This window comes from Diadema setosum, chromosome 14 (assembly GCF_964275005.1).
Source record: "Diadema setosum chromosome 14, eeDiaSeto1, whole genome shotgun sequence".
Taxonomy (NCBI): domain Eukaryota; kingdom Metazoa; phylum Echinodermata; class Echinoidea; order Diadematoida; family Diadematidae; genus Diadema; species Diadema setosum.
The window spans coordinates 11,227,725-11,248,669 of NC_092698.1; the positions used below are offsets into that span (position 1 = coordinate 11,227,725).

The following is a 20,945-nucleotide window of genomic DNA, read 5'->3' on the forward strand; positions in this document are numbered from 1 at the left end:
CTATTAAGGGGAAAAAACAAAACAAATAGCAAACAGCTATGTACAGCGTATGTGCAATTATGTTGCCATGACCAAATCAGGGCACTGACTGAGTGGTTGGAGTTGGACAGCACCAGGTATGATTGGCAGGCAGAAATTACTTTCCCCCTGATGTGTCCTGAAATTTCTGATGCTTCATAAAAATGCTTTTCATGCAGTTTGCAGCGAGGGGAGAGCCCTGAGGGATATCATTAGATCAGTGACATCATTGTACATGAGATAAATTGTCCAATTTAGCAGATCATATCCCACATTGATCATGCATTCTTTCTGAATTCAATCACACAGGTGAAAAGATCAGCACAAGTTGGAGAGAATCCTGAGCAAGAAGATGCTTTGATGATCACTCTTGGCTGCGTACTGAGAAATAAGCAGCTATGACGTCAACAAAAGAGCGTGTGGTTCATATCATTGAGTGGGATGACATGGACAAGAGAAAGTTTTTTGGCTTTGGGGCCATGCTGTCATTTGCTGTCCGGACATCGGTCTACCCCTCTCATCTCATCAAGACCAGGCTTCAGATGCAGCAGCAAAACAGTCTGTACAAGGGAACATGGGATGCCTTGAAAAAAATAGTCAAGTATGAGGGTGTCCGGGGCTTGTACAAGGGCTTCGCAGTGAACCTGATTTCCATTGGCTCTGAGCAGATGTACATCTTAAGCTACGAGTTGATGCGAACAGCATGCAAGGATATGGACAACTCCCCTCGTACTTTCATCGCAGGAGGCTTTGCCTCGCTGGTCTCACAGACAATACGGGTACCTGTTGATGTCATTTCACAGAGGACGATGATGTTGGGACTGGCTGTGGATGCACAGACTGTCAAAAAGGAAGTCCACTTTAAGGACGTAGTGCAGATTGCCCGAGCGACATACCATCAAAGTGGATTCTTTGGTTTCTATCGTGGTTATGTTGCCTCCTTGATGACATTTGTGCCAAACAGTGCCCTATGGTGGACATTTTATCACAATTATACAGGTATTTAGACATGAATCTTCTTCATACCGGTAATTATTTCACATCAAACAAAATAAATCATATTGCATAATCCCAGTACTTGTGATGTTTTATCCACAGCCCTGAGATGACAAGGCCATAATTCTGCTATTCATGTACATTTTGTATGTTCAGTATGATACCATCCAACTTTGTCTCTTCTCATCAGTCTTGCATTTGAACATGTTTCAATACCAAGTTAAAACAAACATCAGACTGAGTGTTGCAATGAATCACACATTTTCAGAACATGCGTTTTGAGGTAAACTTGGTATTTTGACTCTGGTGATGATTTGTATAATTACTAACTACATGAAGGTATGCATAATTGGAAAAATAGAAATTGAATGATTTATTTGAAAAGCATTGTCATAGTCATGTGTGTGTCTCTGTACTATGCTTGTGTATGGGCCATGTCCATGCACAAGTCTTCATGGCAATACCTATTATTTTCCATTGCCTTATATAATTACCATATAATCCAAATTCAAAGTGTAACTCTCAGTGCACATAATTTAGGTCTTCACACTGAACGATTGCAAATGGTAGAATGGTACAACTGATGTTATATTGGGCTACATGTACATTGTAGATAAAGTGTATTGAAAGTCGGGGTCAATGTCTGAAAACTTTGCCCTAATTATCTTTTTATTTGATCTTGATTGATTTTGATGAAGTGTTACTTCTTTACACTCTCCAGTTTAGTATTCACTACACTTAATAGTCACATACATATTTTTATACCCCCGCCACACATAGTGTGTAGGGGTTATATAGGAATCACCGTGATGTTGGTCGGGCGGTTGGGTGGTCGGTCGGTCGGTCTGTTGCAAAATCTTGCGTCGCGAACTCCTCCTGCACTTTTGAAGCAATTTAAATGAAACTTAGGGTAAATGATGATATTGAGGTATAGATGTGCAAGACATAATTTTTGTGTTTGTCGGACAATGCGTTGCCATGGTAACCATATTTTACCAAAACCTTGTGGATTGAATATAAGTATTTAAGCAATCAATTTCAAATTTGGTATCTGTGATGATCAATAGGTGTAGTTATGCAAGACACTCTTTGTGTTTGTACTTGACAAAGCGTTGCCATGGTAACCACATGTTTTCTTCGAAACCTTGTGGAGTGAACAACTTCCATAGTTTTGAAGCAATTGAAATCAAATGTGTTAGGCATTATGGCCTTGAGGCATAGATGTGGAACACATAATTTTTGTGTTTGTCGGACAGAGCATTGCCATGGTAACCATAATTTTACCAAAACCTTGTGGATTGAATAACTTCCACATCATTCAAGCAATTAAGGTCAAATTTAGTATGTATGATGATCGGGAGGTGTAGTTGTGCAAGACACCAATGTGTTAATATAAAAAAAAAATGTGTTGCCATGGTAACCACTCATTTTTGTATCAAATTGAACCATTTAATCTATGAAGGTGACATTTGGTGTGTATGATGCTCTTTAAGTGTAGTTTTGCAAAATATCCTTTGTATTTGTATCGGACAATGTGTTGCCATGGTAATGGCATGTTGTTTTTTTTTAATCCTGTGGAGTGAACTTCTTCCACAGTTTTCAAGCAATTGAAACCAAATTTGGTAGGTATTATGGCCCTGAGGTATAGATGTGGAACACATAATTTTTGTGTTTGTCACACAAACCGTTGCCATGGTAACCACAGTTTTACCAAAACCTTGCAGATCAAATAACTTTTCCATCATTCAAGCAATTAAAGTCAAATTTAGTATGTATCATGATCTAGAAGTGTAGTTTTGCAAGACACCAATGTGTTAGTTTAAGGAAAATGTGTTGCCATGGTAACCACTCATTTTTGTATCAAAATAAACCATTCAAGCTATGAAGGTCAAATTTGGTGTGTATGATGGTCTTCAAGTGTAGTGATGCTGGGGGAAAGCATGTTTCCATTTGCTGTAAGTTTTATACTCAGTGTCAACTCTGTAATTGTACAGTAAACTAAAATTATTCTGTTTCCAATTTGACAAATGCACAAACTTGGTATTAACGTCATTGCCCTCATGACATCACATACTATAAAGCAGCACTAGGGGCGTTGGTATTAATCACCTTCAGTGATAATTCTAGTTAGACATAGAATCAATATTATCTGTGATGAAGGCTACATGTAATCTAAGTGAATGCAAATATAAAGTCAAATATTTGATCTACGGTAAGACAAGGCTCTGATATAGTAGTTTGTATAAAATTGTTCCATTTGATAAAGTACAGCAAAAGGTCATGTTAAACAGACAATGTATTGGAGACATTTAGCAGGACATGTACAGACAGGACTTTTAATGTTCTAATTTAGAAGTTACATGAAGTCCTGTATTATGCCTGCACTCAAAGCATGGTTAAGGACTCCTGTTTCCTGGTTGTTGGCTGCCTGTCCGTCCCACATTTTATTATGACATGTGAAAAACACACCACAGATTTTCTCTATACCCACCCAACTTTGTATCCCAGGCGTGATGTGTGTATATAAGGTGCTGTGCTTATTAGATTTTTAAAGGAATTCCTTCGAGGAAGGTCAAAGGTCCTTGCACTTTGCTAAAATGTCCTTTTTCACGTGTAACTTCATATAAAGTTCCAGTTGTGATATACAATGTAGTAATTGGGTAAAAAGACTAGAAAAAATGTCAGTAACATGGTGGTGAAAGGTCAAAAGTCAAGTTGATGGTTTCTATACCAGCCCCCCCCCCCCAAAAAAAAGCAAGTCATTTCTAGTCATTTGTACTTCAATCAGCTAGAAATGTCTAGTGGTGATTTAGCTGTTGGACAAGGTAGAAATAAACTGACTTTAAGTCTGTTACTAATCACAGCAGTAGTAGCTCATCATGTGCAGATTTGCATAAACAACCTTTCTTTTTTTCTCAGTTGGTTAGGCATTTCAGTTGTTTTCAAAGCGATATGATGCATAAGCTTGCTCAACATAACAATTTGGAATTCATAGTCAAGCAGGGCATTAACTTGTGTAACAGGGCTCTCATCACCAGAATGGTCCATCATTTAGAAGGAAAAATTTTCCTCAGATTCAAGTTTCTTCACTTTGTCTCCCTCTACAAATTAAATTTGTTAAGATCGCAACTGCTGATCTGTGAATTAACAAACATGTCGAAAAAAAAGGAACCAGTGGGACTCGAACCTGTCATCTACTGCTCGAGTTTGAGTCCCACTGTTAATTTACAGATCAGCAGTTGCGATCTTAACAAATTTAATTTGTAGAGGGAGACAAAGTGAAGAAACTTGAATCTGAACCTTCACCCCTCTGAATAATTATCTTTCTTTCATTAATAATTTTCCTGTTATCATCGCATCACAATTTGCTGTGCATTTTTACAACACCTGCTACACAAACTGACTTTTGTGTAGCAGTTTTTTCCATAGAAGTGTACAGCTTACCATATGAAATATTGTTCATCAGCTGAAAATTGCTAATCAAATTTGAGTCAGAAAATTATTCCGGGATTTAACACTTTTGGAAGCATCTATTCTAATCAACAGTTAAATGCTTTTATAACTTATTGATTGGGGTGAAAGTTTTAGGTTTATATTTACCAAAATTTAACTTTTTGTCATTTTCTGGTCATAAATTCAACCATGTGTAAGTTCAGTGAGAATGTTGTTTAGTGTAAAGGATGGATATGAATTGGATAATATTTCCTTGGTGCAGAGAGGGTGAAAGGTCTATCCTTAGTTGGTGGTCAAGATTGATGAGTCTCATCAAAATGTGAACTAGGGGTTCTGTTCTTGGGGCAGATAATGATTATTTGAAAGCCTAGACATCCCAGTTGACTGCCCAACAGCCCATTTGCTGTACACAGTTATATTTCCAATTAGTTGTGGATGTTTTCTATTTCAGTCCTAATCTCCTGGGTTTGTTTGTCCCATCCCCTCCTCCTCTTCACAGAATGCATAGCTTCCTTCCTCCAGAATAGTCTTCATCTTCAAGTGCCTTCCCTTGCTATCCAGGCTGTGTCAGGGTCCTGTGCAGGCTGCAGCGCTGCATTCATCACCAACCCCATGGACACCATCCGGACTAGGCTGCAGGTGAGAGATGCCCAGTATTGAGGAGAACTTACTCATACAGAGAATCAGAACAAATGGAAACAATAATACAAAAAACAAACAAACAATGTGTTCAGTTTGAGCAAATGGGCCAACTGTGACAAGAATCCTAATAATCTTTATTGTAGTCAAAGTCATGTGTTGTATGTGTTGACTGTTCAGAAGTTATTTTGTCAAGTATTTGTGATGCCAAATACAAAGAGCTATACACTTTTCCCTAGATAAAGAGGAACTTTAGTTGTAATGCATTGTCCAAAAGAAAGGTAGTCGAACTTGAGCCATTTGGTCAATGTGATTCAGCCTAAAAATCCTACAAGACAGTGTACTATGTAAAGGTCAGCCCAGTCAAGATTTACGTCCAATGTTGTACCCATTTAAACAGCTTGTTAAAGGGACTGTACAGTACTGGTTGAGGTGGGGATTCATGTTTTGAACATCCCTAAGTGAGATAACGAAAAGCCTCTTATGAAATATGAAAGAGCATGTCATTTTAAGAAGGATTCAACGTTTATTTGATGAAAATTGGTTTTCAAATGGCTGAGATATCCCCAAAAAGTGCTAATAATAAAAGGCGACATGCCACAACTTTATTAGGATCTCTTTGTTTCACCTTGTTTTTGGATATCTCAGCCATTTCAAAACCAATTTTCATTGAATAAACTTTTGATACCCCTTAGAACTGCATGCTCTTTGACATCTCATAGAGTGGTTTCTGAATATCTCGCAAACGTTAAAAGCTAAATCCTCACCTCGACCAGAACTGTACCCACCCTTTAAAGCATTAGCAATCAGATACTGTAAATTCTGTTATTTTTGTGAGGGTTTGATTTTTGTGAATTTTGCAAGTCACTGTTGGGCTGTGAATTGAACAAGATGCACAAAATGGCCACCTTATCTTGATTGTGTTGATTTTGTGCTGGGAAAATATTAACATGCTCATTTTGTGGCATGAGATGTTGTCCGAGGTAGGGCGAAACATGGCCATGTCGGGCCAGATACATGCATGCTTGTATGTCTAACCTTATGCACACCCTGCCTTATTTATAAACCTCAAGTACAAGAAAGTGTAGTGATCTTGGTTGCTGGGTGTGCAGTAAAGTGGCAGAGTGATTTTACAGGCATTAGTGCAGTAACAATAGCCTCAGTGTCAAATCGCAAAAAAAAAAAACAACATCTCCCAAAAATGTATGTGACCTCTTTTTTCACAAAAATATCTTTATGTGGCAATGATGGCATTACAGTAGTCATGGCATGAAAACATTATTCAAATGATGGGATTGCAGACATTTTATATAAAAAATGATGCACAAAGGTCAAAGCGAAATCTGAAATGTTTCCTTGTCATAACAACTCGGGTGGAAAATGAATTTTATGTAGAGGTGACTTCCACTATTATGAAGTCCTTGGATTTGGCAGTTTTCTTTTGTTATATCAAGATTTCATCTAAGCCGAACTATAAAGTATGAATAATAATTTGGGAACTGGAATGTGTACTTCGTTGTAACAAGATTTTTGTTGTTTTACCATGTTCTTTATAACGTGAGTGCCCTGTATCTGACATCGGAACTGTAAACAGATTGAAATAATGATGAAGAACGCCCACTGAAATTTTAGGTGTACATCAACTTTTTCTTGAAAATAAGAATGTTTGCAAAAGAGATGTGTGACATTCAAAGGTAGTTCCAGGTTGAACCTGCTTTCTGAATGCAGTTTCATTTAAAAGGCAGCAATATTTACAATGTAGTATAGCAAAATCTGATAGCAAATTGTTTACAAGAGCGTTTCATGGTACAAGTATTCAACTGAGGTTGCAGTTCAGTAAGAAAATAATGAGATATACACCTAATGTCAAATACTTCTGATATTGAAGCATCTGGTATGTCTGCTAGCTTATCAATATCATAATGAAACAGTTCCAAGTCAAATTTTCTTTTTTTTTTAAATTCAGATGAGGAATTGGAGTTTCTGTATAACAGCAAATAAGAAATTAGGCATACAGGAATAACTCTAATTCTTTCCACAAGCCTGCTATTGTAATTTACAAACATTCAGAATATGTTAAGGAACTCAGGCATTTGTAATTACAGGATCTCTAGTGTTAGTTTATGTTTCATTCTGTTCTATTCTTCAGGTGACTGGGCAGAGGTCTATTATCACCACTTTTCAAACACTGATGAGGGAAGAGGGCCTTGGAGGACTGACAAAGGGTCTGACTGCAAGACTATTTTCCACCATTCCCACTAGCCTTATCATAGTGTTGGGATATGAGACTATAAAGAGGAATAGTTTACGAAGTGGGATTTGAGAAAGTATATAGTGGGCATGCATGGTGGTTGGTTTGTTTTTATATCTGTGTCATTCTGTAACCAACTCCTTGGTATTGTGTTGGTAGAGAGGAGAATATATTTTTGTGCAACACAGGTAAATGGATAATTTTTCATCAGAAAACACAGAAGGAAACAGATAGGGGATAAGTAATCCATCAAGTTTTTAGCCTTTACCCTTGACACATTCACTTTATTTGTTGATCTACAATACCAAGTTTTACATACATTCTACTTTTATCCCATTTACACTTCAAGCCATTTACAATGAGGGTGGACCATTCACTAGAAACTAGTATATCAATCCTGACCACAGGATTATGATCGTACATATGATTTGTTTTGTTACAGTGCTAAAGTGCTACCACAAATATACGGAAGTAGTGAAGCAAAGTCAGTGGAATACAAAAATGAGTGTATTAGAACAAGAAAGTTACTAAAGTCAGGGAGGTGGGACGATTTCTGGGGAAGTCATGCATGTGATCTTCTTGCATTGCATCCTATGAATGCTGTAAACTTGCTTCCTTATTCAAGTGACAATCAGGTCTACTTTGCTATCGCAGGACTGCCCCCTTTTTTTTTTGTATACAAAACATCCCCCAAAATCATTTGTCTTGTGTGAAGAAATTAATTTTCCTTCATACACAGAACTGTGTTTAACAGTGTTGAATACTGCAAGTAGAGACAAGATGAAAAATGTTGTTTCCAGTGAAATCAAATACCGATAGTGAAATTTTATACACATCCACCTCTGAATTTGTACATTTTTTTTTTAAAGTGTGCTTCCACTTAAGCTACTTGTGACACAATGATGGGTTATGATCTCTGTGCTTTGAATGAGGCGTGAGTGGATGGTTTCTTTTCTTCAACTTACTACAAAAGAGCAATTTAATGTTTCAGATATTTTCAGGAAATGGTGGTTTGACAGGCTTGAAGATGTAAACTTAAGATATGATACTGTTCTCCGTTTTGATGTTTGCTTTATTTTTTGCTTTGGTTAAACATGTTTTGCTTTATATTCTATCCTTTGAAGGATCAGTCGCATGTTCCATTAAAAAATCTTAACATCTTTAATCCCTGTCTTTGTGAGAAATTATCTGTGATGCACTCTTGATATCACTCACCTCCCTTTTTGTTAAAAGGCATATTGATATATCACCTTATGCAAGAGCATACCATGGTAACAATAACACAAATATCAATGAATATACCTGAGAAACATTGATTTTCCCACTTATTGTGAGCATATTGCTTCTGGTGTTCTATATGTACATGCGAAGTGATGCTGGAAGCATGTTTGAGGTTTTCTGTCCTTTCATATATGTATCAATAGGAATTCTTGTATGTTGATATATGACTACAAATATGAAAGGACAAGCTTCTGTGGGACAGGTCACATGTGAAATTCAGAGGTTGAATTTCACTGTTCATGCATTACATGAAGAAGCCTTCTGAAATGTGTTTCTCATACTTGGTGTAGAGATGTACTGTGAAATAGTTATTACTAGATAACATTTGTAATTCAGAAATCTTACTCATCTCAACTCTTGCTGTACTTTGTGGTCACTCAGGAAATAATATCTAATGCTATACAACCTGTTCTAACACAAACTGTGACAAAGCAGTACATCATATTATGGTATGCCTTTGGTCATTCACTGAGAGGTAAACACTGCTAGTTTGTGCAATAACTCTTTAACTGCTAGTCAGGTTTGGCAACAGTATCAACCAGAGGAGGAAAATTTACCAACTAAGTTTGTATTCATTTACATTCTCTCATAGAAATCAGCAAACATTTTTTGCAACCACTTCACCTAGAGTCAGCAAAACTTGGGCTGATACCTACACCTGTATGTAATTATGAATATTAGCTTTCGGATTGCACAATCTCTCAAGGAAGTTCCTCCACATTGCAGTGATACCTACAGTATAAACCTATTTTGTTTTTACTGGTGCTGGTGTCTGGTCTATGTGTACAAACTTTATGAAAACAAAGTAATATGAAAATTACTAGATGTGACTCAGGCAGGCGTGATTACACTAAGGTTGATTGATCAAATCAAAAGACACTAGTCAAGATCACATTCTAAAAGTTTGACATTTATGAGGAGAATTATTCATACTTCTTGCCCATTTTACCATCCCATTTATTCATACTACCAGAGCAGACAGGATGTAATGTCTAAACCTTGGGAGTCTGAAATCAAAGTGATATTTAAAGAGACATATGTCTGTATGAGAAAGTACCACAAATATTTGGCAAAGTCGGTGAATATTGTTGATGGAATAGACCATGGAAAATAGGATGCAATCAGGTAGATTTGTGGGATTGTTATATAAAATGGTCAGCGGGAATTAAACGCAATTACATCTATTTTGCTCCTAAAAGCATGCTATGGTTGAGAGTGAAAATGCAGGCAAAAGGGTCCACACTTTTGTGTCTGGAGTTTTTGTTTGTATTATTTAGAAGATGTATGAGATGTTGATGTGATTTTGTGGCATTTTAGTGCTGCTTGTATAATTCTATGAGATTATCATGCAAACTTGAAAAAGAATTGTATTTTTATCCACAGTGTGTTGATACAGTTGCAGTGTGTCTGTGAATATCCCATTCCTTGTCAATGTTGTAATTCAACTCTTACAAAAATATTTTTGCAGCAGCATTCTAATCATGGGAACTAATGCTCTGTGTCTTCTACATATTCGTTTTCCAATACTGTAGGTGCATCAAGCATTCAAGATTATATAAGACCACATTCAGTATGATGTCATTTCAGGCCATGCTTATCAATTGGTTCTAGGCTCTGTGAGTGTATTGAAGATCAGAGGTCATGCTTACATTACACATCAATCAGGTACAAACAATGATGGGCAAAGAGCCATTCAGATCAGAAAGGTAGTAACATCGAATATTGTTTTCATTCTCTAGAGAGTTATGTAGAGTACCATTCTTTGGTCATTAATTGGTACGGTACTGATTGCAGTATTCATGATGTGTGTAACCACTGTCAGTTTGAATCTCTGGCCCTTTGTCCAAGGCCTACTGGTTACTGAATCTTGCAAGCACTAATTACAAATGGGCTTCTAGGTGACCACTTATGGCATAATGTTTGCAACTGCATGTCATGATGAAGCAGCAGAAGATCCCTCTCCAGTGCCCATTACCCTGGTGATACGTTGGAGAGCCTACCCAAGAACAGTGGCAGTGTGAACAGGATTGACTTATGACTTTTAAGTTGGAATGCAGAACTTGATTTATTTTTCTACTGTAAAAGTGGATATTTTCGCGCGACTAATTTTTCGCGCTAGGCCGGGTCAGAAGAGTTTCGCGTGTTTTTAATTCCGTGGAATCAAGACATCACGCACAGGAACGTATGGCAAGCAAAAATATTCGCGTGTTTTTATTTTCGCGCTAGTTTCTGGTTGCGCGAAATGCGCGAAAATTTCAACACCGCGAAAATTTCCACTTTTACAGTATATCAAAGCCGACCATTTATGCCCTGTGACAAACTTTGCCCAGACAATGCATAGCCAACTCCCATCCCTACCACTGTATGCCATGGCAACTAAGATTTTATCATTGTGTGCAATAACATGACCGATGACCTTTTATAGGATATATAACACCTTCATTTGGAATTGTGTGATTTGGCAGATATTTCTATCATGTCTACCTATTGAACTACCCCTGTTTAGCCACAATATCAGGTTTGGTTTATGGTTGTGTGTGTCATTGTTGCAAGTAATGTTATTCAGGGCAAGCTTCAGCATGCTGCTTAGGCCCTATCAATGTCCTTTGAGTTGAATGACATCACCTGCATGGTATGATTTTTTTTTTTTTTTTTTTTTTTTTGTATGATGTATGGCATGCTACACAGTATCAAGTAGTTTGTAGGTCCATGTGTGGGTACCTGCTTGTACATGTATTATTATCCTGTGTTTCTGTGTTTGAAACAAGAATTCCAACAGTTAAGAAAGCTTGAAGACACATGTAACTAAAAACTGAGTCCATGATAGAATCATAGCAAAGAACAGAAATATGTGAACATTGTGACAGAACAATATACTCACAATGTGCGAATGTGCTAAATGTGAATGGTAAGAAATGGAACACCTGACAGAACTAGAAAGCATCAAGAGATGATGAAACTCAAGTGCAATCAAAGTGGTCAAAAAGACTGATAGGAAAAGAAAGGTACCAGTACTAGTGAGTGAATGTAAACTGTGATCTGGCTCATGTTTGGCTGTCTTTCATCTAAAATATCATGTGTAGTTCATATATTACAGACCCTTGGGGAGATGATGGTTATTAAATCAAATGCCCAACAGAATGTTTTTGGCCACACAGTGTCAGCAGAGCCTGAACAGGTCATCATCAGGCAGAACTGGATATTTGGGGGGGGGGGGGGGAGTATAATTTTGGTCTCATCATTTTAGTATGTGTGGATGAATAAATGACCAATTTGGCAGTAAGCCTACATATTGCCATGTTTGGGCTTTACCAGCTCTATGTTGACAAAGTCGTTATGCAGTGCTTCTGTGTAAGGAAGAGAGACATCAATGCTGCAATGCACCCTTACAGGAAAGCCTCATTCTACTTTTGTATGACCTTTAACCCATATTGCCTCTGAGATATTGTACTAGTAACTTGCACAGGGTCATTTTACATGGCACAACTGGTTCCTTTGAGAAGTGGATTTAAGCTTTTTTGTGTGATGCATTACTTTACTGCGTTCAAAAAAATGTGCACACCCTCTGATATTCAATAGTTAAAATGTGAAGTTATCTGTCATAATCCTTCATGAGAAATGCCTTGTGGAAATACCAGTATATACAAATATGTAGCTTTGAAAGGACCAAGGAGGTTTAAGAGATGGAGTTGTAACTGGCTGTAATTATTGAAACAGATGTCAGATTTCCATTGATGTACAGTAGAATTTCACAGGTGCATTTGTGCCTTTGATGATCAATGTTCGAAGCTGCTGTCTTGCTGAGCAATCTGAAGATTCCTTTTGAATGTTTTGAAACATAATATTGGCCATATTTTTCTTATGTATTTATTAAATGAAATGAAATTTCACTTAATAATAAAGCATGTAAAACAAAAGTCAATCCCGTGCAGAAATTTTTTGCAAAAGTGTAAATCAGAGCTGTATCATGTGAAAATGCTTGAAACTGTACCATCCTGGAAAGCCGGTTTTATCACTTTTCCACTCAATTCCGACAAATAAAACTAACATGGAATAATCTTCAAGTATAATTCCTTATTAGTAGATATATCAGATTGGTGCCCGGGTATGCCTAGTTGAGAAATTTTCAACTTTATTTCAGCATTTTTTGCGCAATTTCTGTTTGCACATCCTCATGTCTCTACCACCTACCCTTTATGAGAAGGGATAGCGAAAAGTAATTACCATCACAAAGACATATTATCTTCCGTAGAAAGTGGTTGGTAATTATGCAGTAGGCGTTTTCACATCAGCCCAATGTTTCGAAATAGCGTGCTATTTTCTGACTTGGGAAATTTTCCCGATAGCGAAATAGCGCGCTATTTGATAATGTGAACACAAATTAACGCGCTAATTGTATCGCTCTGATCGAGAAAATTTCTCGAGTCCAACTCGGGAAATTTCTGAAATAGCGGGATAGTAGCGCGCTATTTGATAATGTGAAAACGACTTGAGAAATTAGCGCGATGCATCCCATTATGCCTAGCGTGTGTGACCCGATCGATCGAGGCAAACTGCACACAAATCGCAAGGAATTTTTGACAGGGCACACACATTACTTATGCTGTTTGCACATACTCAGCTGTCGAATTAGCTCGACAAAAATTCGGGCTGATGTAAATAAGAAATGAAATAGCGCGCTAACTCGCAATCGCGAAAAATTTCTCGAGCTTGAATTTTTATCGGGCTGATGTGAAAACGCCTAGTGAGACACGAGTCAATAATTGTCTTCCTATCTGGGTGGCAGATCCTGTTTGGCACATGCTTCAAATTTTTTTGAGCGGTGGCATTGAACATTCAGCAAAGGAAATAAGACGGTTGTGACTCCATTCTCTTGAACCTCCTTGATAGGACCATATTGCACATGTTTCAGAGAAGCCCCACACTGGTAATATACCACTCTACATTTACTTTGTAGGGGAAGTGTGGGAGAGTTGAGCCAGTGGGAGAGTTGATCCAGGCCACCTCACGTCTTCATAGTGACTGACAGCAGTCAGCTGCTGCCATTTCTTGTTCATGCCTATGATTAACTATATACCAGTGTATGAGGCAGCGACGTTGGACGAAGCATGACAAAATAGTCAAAGAAAAACCATTTTTGGTCACCAAAAGTGAATGTCCACTTGTCAGATAAGTGGTTTTCTCTCACACCTATGGTAGAGGATAAGTGCGAATCAGTTGGAGTAGCACATAGTCTGTATATCATTTGTTTCTTTCAGCAAATTTCAACATGTTTGGTGTGGTCACTTTCATAGGTTTTGAGGGTTAGTTTGAATGGCGACTGTGGGGAGAGTTGTGCCAACGTGTCGAGGGAGAGTTGTGCCATGGCTAAACCCTGTATTTCAATGGCTCAGCCCTCAAGTGGCTCAACCCTTCCTTCAAGTGGCTCAATGAGTGCCATTTTTTGGTCAAAGAAACGGGTCTGCAATTGGATGAGGTGAGGAAATATTGGAAAGGTATGTGGTATTCTCGCCAGGGGTGACGCCCTACAGGCGGTTTCTTCTTCCTAACACCAACAGTTGACTCATTACGCAAATCCAATCAGGGTGCATCTAGAAATCCTGATCATGTGATTGTAGGTGGACACCAACAACATCCACATTATCAATCGGATGACCCGTAAGTCAAACAGGTGCCCCGCCCCCTCTATTACCATTACACCATCTTTCCTTAGATAGGTTTCCATAGTCATTTTCTTTTATAAGCCTGAACTTCTTAATATGATATGTAGGGCCTATAGCATAGTGGCTCAACTCTCCCAACCCCATGGCTCAACTCTCACCACATCAAGGGAGACTTGAGCCATTTTGCAAAATATTTTTGTTGAAGTGTCACCCCCAAGTTGTTTGTGCTAGGTGTCTTATTGGGCTATCATATTATGCCTGAATAGTTGTAGTATATACCAGCGAACGAATAATCCATGAATTGTGTATAGTTATTGAACAATATCACTAAATGTAAAAAGTGGCTCAACTCTCCCACACTTCCCCTACAATGTACATGCAATGTTCCAAGTCAGACGGTGTTTCTATAATGTGTGACCATTATGATAATCTGGAGAAATAATTGGCCATCACATAAACTGCCAGTAGAATTTGACCATTCATCACTGATGAGCAAAGAACATGATCATTATGCTATCAGCATAAATTATATTACAGGTAGGCCTACCAAATTACAAGTGATTTAGCCGATACAGAAAATATAACTAAGTCGTGTCTCCCTTCATGGCTTGCTAATTAATCACTGTGAATCTTTTCGACATACCATTCAAACACTCCATGCTCTTAAAATTTCTAATGATGATAGCACAATGTTTTATGAAGAAGCACCTCCCTTTTTATACGTGTATGTGTAATTATGACTGACATAATGAGTAACATCCTGTGTGAACAACCAGCTATTTCCTGCGTAGATTTGCGTTGTTTGTTGTTTGACAGGGTGAAGGATGTGCGACTTAACTTTATTTTTATTCAATACCTTTTGGCATTGTAAGCCAGTTGTTATTGACTAAATGTACAGTGTGGTTATCTTTCTGTCACAGAAGAAGCAATTAAGGACTATGATATGTGGTACAGTTCGGCCTTGATTATCCAGCCTCCTTTTATTTGGAAATCTCTATTATCCGGACGCGTTTAAGCAGCGAAGGTCTTTTTTTTTTTCATCCAAAATTTGAGAAAAAACAGTGACTTTCATGGATCTATTTCACTAATTTCATAAGATGTGCATGATAGGTTTCTCAATATCTAATGAGGTAAAACATGTATGATTTTCACATAAAGATATACTTTATTTTTGTGAAGAAGGGACTACAATTTTGCGCAGGCTAGCAAAGATTACACCACCGTTGCGGGGTATGCTACCTGCCTATAGCTGCCAGTGCACTGGGATGGCAGCATGTACGGCAGCTATATACATTAACATTTTGTCTGCCATATCCGCCCAATTCACTTATCTGTACGAGCGCCGGTCCCGACATGGCCGGATAATCGAGGTCGAACTGTATGTGCATGTAACTATCAACAGGGAAGGAATGTTGAATCTATGAATAATGACATAACTTTGATGGATGATGTCTCATGTCTTACGGAATCTCAGTGTCATACCTCAGATGTTCCTGCCGCTAAATATCTAAGAAATGTGTAAATTTGTTGTAGGTTTTTCAGTACTGTTAATGGTACTCCAAACCTATGATGAAAAACTGCAAAGTAACAATTGTTTGATGCTTTGCTTGTGGAGCTGTAAATGTTCTGATATGTAACGATTACTATGTGAAGATTGAATGTGGATTTTGGTGAAAAGGGTTTTGGAAGATATATGAGGTTTTAAATATTTATGGAATTTAACAAATTATAATAAAGTACAGGCATCACGTCTGAGAAACATCAAATATTTCTAAGCCAGTGCTTGGTTTATATGACTCCTAGTCATTTTACAACGTGATGGGTACAGTGGACTCCTGTGCTCGGGACCACCAGTGTTCTTTTGTTATATCGAAATTTTGTTATAACTGAATAGATAAACAATAAATAACATAGAGCTGATAATGCTGGAGCCTAGATTTTTACTTTGTTGTAACCGGAATTTCGTTTTAAACGTGTTCGTTATAATGGGAGTGCCCTGTACTCATTTACCACTGTCAAGAAATTTCCCATTCACGTATGTAATGAGTGAGTGAGATTGAGTGTATGTGGTGTTCCTCTTACGACTACAGCGTATCATCATAAAAAGGTGTTGGAAAAATTGTTTCATGTTGTGTGTCTGTCCGCCCTACCCAGATCCTGTTATAGTGAGTAATAGAAACCGTTTTGTAGATTTTGTATGGTGTACTTTGCTTGATGACTAGATTTGGGGCAAAGTCACTTAGGATTATAGGTCAGAGGTTACTTCAGTTTAGTTAAAAATTGCATTTTTCAACTATGATTTAATTTAGGAACGTCAAGTTGTAATATGATTTGGTAGAAATGAAAAGACAATTGTGAATGAATTATGATTACAGTGAAAGGTCAAAGGTCAAGGCAAAACTCCCAGTACTAATTAATGTCTATCAGGAATGCCAGTGGTGTTTTACGCTTGTGGACTGGGTAGATATGAATTGGCTTTTTTTTTTTTTCATGAACATAATGATAAAAGTAAGGTAGGGTCAAAGGTTACTGTACTTAAAGAAAAAGAATAAAGGGAGATTTCCAGTGTAACTGCAGATGGAATGTCCAGCGGTACAGTATATCATCTGGTAAGAAGAGTGTGCACATATGTATCATCCGAATTATTTGGGTGAAAGCTCAAAGGTCAAATATTTTCTGATGGAAGCAAGATTAAATTTAAATATGAGTTTATGGCCATTAATACTGTTATGTATGTCCAATGCACATTAATTTGTGTGTAATGCATCACAATAAGCTGGAAAATATTTCTTTTGTGCAGACCTACCCTTAAGATGAATTATTTCATCAAAATGAACCAGCGTTCATGTTCGACATTTAAAGATCAGGAGCCATGGTACCGCCCCCCCCCCCCCCCCACACACACACATACATACACACATCTTATAGGCTCGTACAAAACAAAACATAATCAGAAGAGAAATGATTAAAAGACACGATAAAATTCATGATCTACGGAGAGTTCCAACATACAGACATTCCTCCGGTCGAAGCGGGGCTTGGCGGTAAGCCGCATTCACACGTCCATCATTCGTTTTTGCTATGCACATAGAATCAATACATGTATTGTGAGGGTTACTGGAAGTAGCCTGCACTTAAAATTTGGAAGCAAATTGGTCGTTTACTAAGGGTGGGATTTCACGGAGCACGCAAACGATTTGCGAAGGACGCGAATAGCAAAATCCAGCATTCGCATTTTAGTCTGCAAAAGATCGCCAAACGAACGTGAGGGTTCGGAAACGTCGTCAATTGTTCGCGAATGTCGTTTTTACTTCGGCGAGAATTTTTAAAAAGTTTGAAATTTTTTGTGAACCTTTTCCGCACACTTGGTCGTGATTTGTTTGTGAATTGTTCTCGAAAGTGTCTTTAAAGCCTCCTCATTCGTTTTTGCTATGCACATAGAATTAATACATGTATTGTGAGGGTTACTGGAAGTAGCCTGCACTTAAAATTTGGAAGCAAATTGGTCGTTTACTAAGGGTGGGATTTCACGGAGCACGCGAACGATTTGCGAAGGACGCGAATAGCAAAATCCAGCATTCGCATTTTAGTCTGCAAAAGATCGCCAAACGAACGTGAGGGTTCGGAAACGTCGTCAATTGTTCGCGAATGTCGTTTTTACTTCGGCGAGGATTTTAAAAAAGTTTGAAATTTTTTGCGAACCTTTTCCGCACACTTGGTCGTGATTTGTTCGTGAATTGTTCTCGAAAGTGTCTTTAAAGCCTCGTCATATGCGCAAGACCTTCGCAAGACACGCGCGATGTTCGCAAAATGTTCGTGAAACCCCAAACAGACTCCAAAACTTTGGAGAATGTCTCGCGTATGTTAAGTGAAATCTGCGAAGTTTTTCCGATCATTTTACGACGTAATCGCAAACTGTTCGCGTACCTTTTGAGATATTCTTGCAAACATTTAGCGCACGTTTGGGGGATATACGACCTATACGTTTTCTACAAATAAAAATCGTAACATAATACATCTAAACATCAAACAATTATCAACAACTATAGTAACAAAAGAAACTAGACTCGGAATTTGTCAACACTGACAAATTAGGTGATCCGATCTATTGGGAAATCAATGATTTGAGTCCTGATCCCAATAGGCATGATCATACAGGTTTCATCTGTGTTGAGGGGACATTGGCCATGTGATGTTTGGAGTCTCATTTAGAAAAAGGGAGTCAGACCTGCCATCTTTGGTACCGAATTCCGTATGCACTAACGAAGATACAGAATGAAGTATATTTGACCTTTGACCCAATTTTCCACACCAAAGATGGCATCTGAGCAAAAAGTAGTTATTTTGTGAAATGATTCTTGTAACATGGTCTTTGCGTGTGCAAAATATGGGAAAGATAGGACAAGTATTCACCAAGATACAGGATGATACATTTATGACCTTTGACCCTAATTTACATACCCAAGATGGTGTCCGATCAAGTAGTTGTTATTTTATGAAATAATGTACGTAACGTGAACTAAACATGTGCAAAATATGGGGATGATAGGGGCTGTCTTTCTTGAGTTATTGCAAAGAAAGTTGCAGAAAGGAAGAAATATCTCAATACATCGAAGATAAGCTTTATATTCAACCAAATTTTTTGACGAAATGCCGACGTCGTATGAAAAAAATGAAGGGCACATCTACGATAGCCCAAAGTCTCAGCTACAACATATTAAAATTTGGGAGAAATTCACCGAAGCATAAGTGAGAAGGGAATGAGACCTGCCATCTTTGGTACCGAATTCCGTATACACTAACGAAGATACAGAATGAAGTATATTTGACCTTTGACCTCACTTTGCACACCCAAGATGGCGTGTAAGCAGGAAGTGATTATTTTATGAAATGATTCTTGTAACATGGTCTTTGCGTGTGCAAAATATGGGAAAGATAGAACATGTATTCACCAAGATACAGGATGAAACATTTATGACCTTTGACCCTAATTTACATACCCAAGATGGTGTCCGATCAAGTAGTTGTTATTTTATGAAATAATGTATGTGACATGTACTAAACATGTGCAAAATATGGGATTGATAGCCATTGTTGTTGTTCATCTATTGCACAGAAAGTAGAAGAAAGAAATAAAAATAAAGAAAAAATTATATTATTTTATAGAAATTTGAAGGAAAAGCATAAAAAAATCAGAAAAAGATAAAGTAAGGAAAGGGAGATTAAGATTAATTAAAGAAAAAGAAGAAAAACAGTGTTTAAAAAAATTAATAAAAATATTGGCAGGGGTGAGCCTCGAACCAGGGACCTTAGGATTACGAGTCGGATGCGCTATGCAATGACCTATTTCATTCTCCATAGGCCCTGTGTATTCAGCAAAATGACGCTGCATCGAAGCCTCGTGCCATTTTCAACCAAGTTTTTCGACGTGATGCCGACATCGTATGAAAAAATGGAGGGCACACTAACGGTAGCCCAAAGTCTCAGCTACAACATACTAAAATCTGGGAGAAATTCACCGAAGCATAAGTGAGCTAGTGCTCGAAAAAGAGAGTCATGTCAATTTTCACTGCCAGAAAAACTGCTCTCCCATAGAGATAACACGTAAACTGGTCAAATTTGACAATATTACTTTCAATCCATTTTTACGAGGTGATGCCGTCATTCAATCAAAATGTTGTTATTATATTAATGAAAGATCATTTAATAAGCTACAACATACTGAAATCTGGGTGTAAATTGACAAAGGATAAGTGAGATACGCTCGAGTGAACTTGAAATTTGATGACGTCATTTTGAAAATTTGCTTTTTTTACTTCATTAAGAAATTTGATATCTTTTAATCATTTTGTCAGCATCGCCAACCCATGAACTAACATGTCCAACTCATCAGCTTTCAGAATATGTAAAGAAAATGGGGGGTTACCGTCCATTCAGACGAGTAAAATCGGATTTAAAATTGGCGTTTTTTTGGCATCTTTGCACTGTATATCGCCATTGACGCGCGCGCAGAATTTCAACTTTGACGGGCCCGTATGACGTCATATTGAGTCGGATTGACTTGAAACTTGGTAGAAATATTCCTTGACATTTTAGGCATCCGATTAGAGTAAAAAAACGGGAAATTTCCATTGCATATGAGCTGTGTGTGCGAATATGTGCGCGCGCGTACGCGTCCGTCCAATTTTTTCAATTTTTCAAAAAATGCTCCAAATGGTCTGAAACGTGTGCAAAAAAAATTTGAGCTCGATTTGAGGATACAAATATTTCGACGCGCGCGTACGCCCACGTTTTGAGAGAAAATATGAATTTTGAGAACATGAGTGGAATTAGCATAACTTGAAATATATGTGACGTGAATTTCATCAAAAAACTCCATTCCATTAATGAGATATGAGTGAGAATGTGTTTTCATATAATGATGTCATAGTGACGTCACCATCGACCAATCACAATGATATATAAAATTTGTCGTCTTTGGGACATGATACATATATGGTATGAGTTTGATGTTGATACTGTGAGTACTTTCTGAGTAAGTAGATACACAACTTTTGTCCAGAAATAAAGAAAGAAGAAGAAGAAGAAGAACAAAGAATCCGTACAGATACAGAAGGTGATTCGAGAGGATACTCGGATCACCT

At 37.7% G+C, this 20,945-nt stretch overlaps 1 protein-coding gene across 1 annotated transcript; it reads left to right on the forward strand.

Annotated features, from left to right (window-relative positions):
- Positions 1–416: 416 nt before the first annotated feature.
- On the forward strand, positions 417–7,979 carry LOC140238000 (solute carrier family 25 member 44-like). Its single transcript, XM_072317928.1, has 3 exons — positions 417–1,017; positions 4,967–5,106; positions 7,256–7,979. The coding sequence occupies exons 1-3, from the start codon at positions 417–419 to the stop codon at positions 7,427–7,429; spliced, it is 915 nt and encodes a 304-aa protein (XP_072174029.1). The 3' UTR covers positions 7,430–7,979.
- Positions 7,980–20,945: the final 12,966 nt, after the last annotated feature.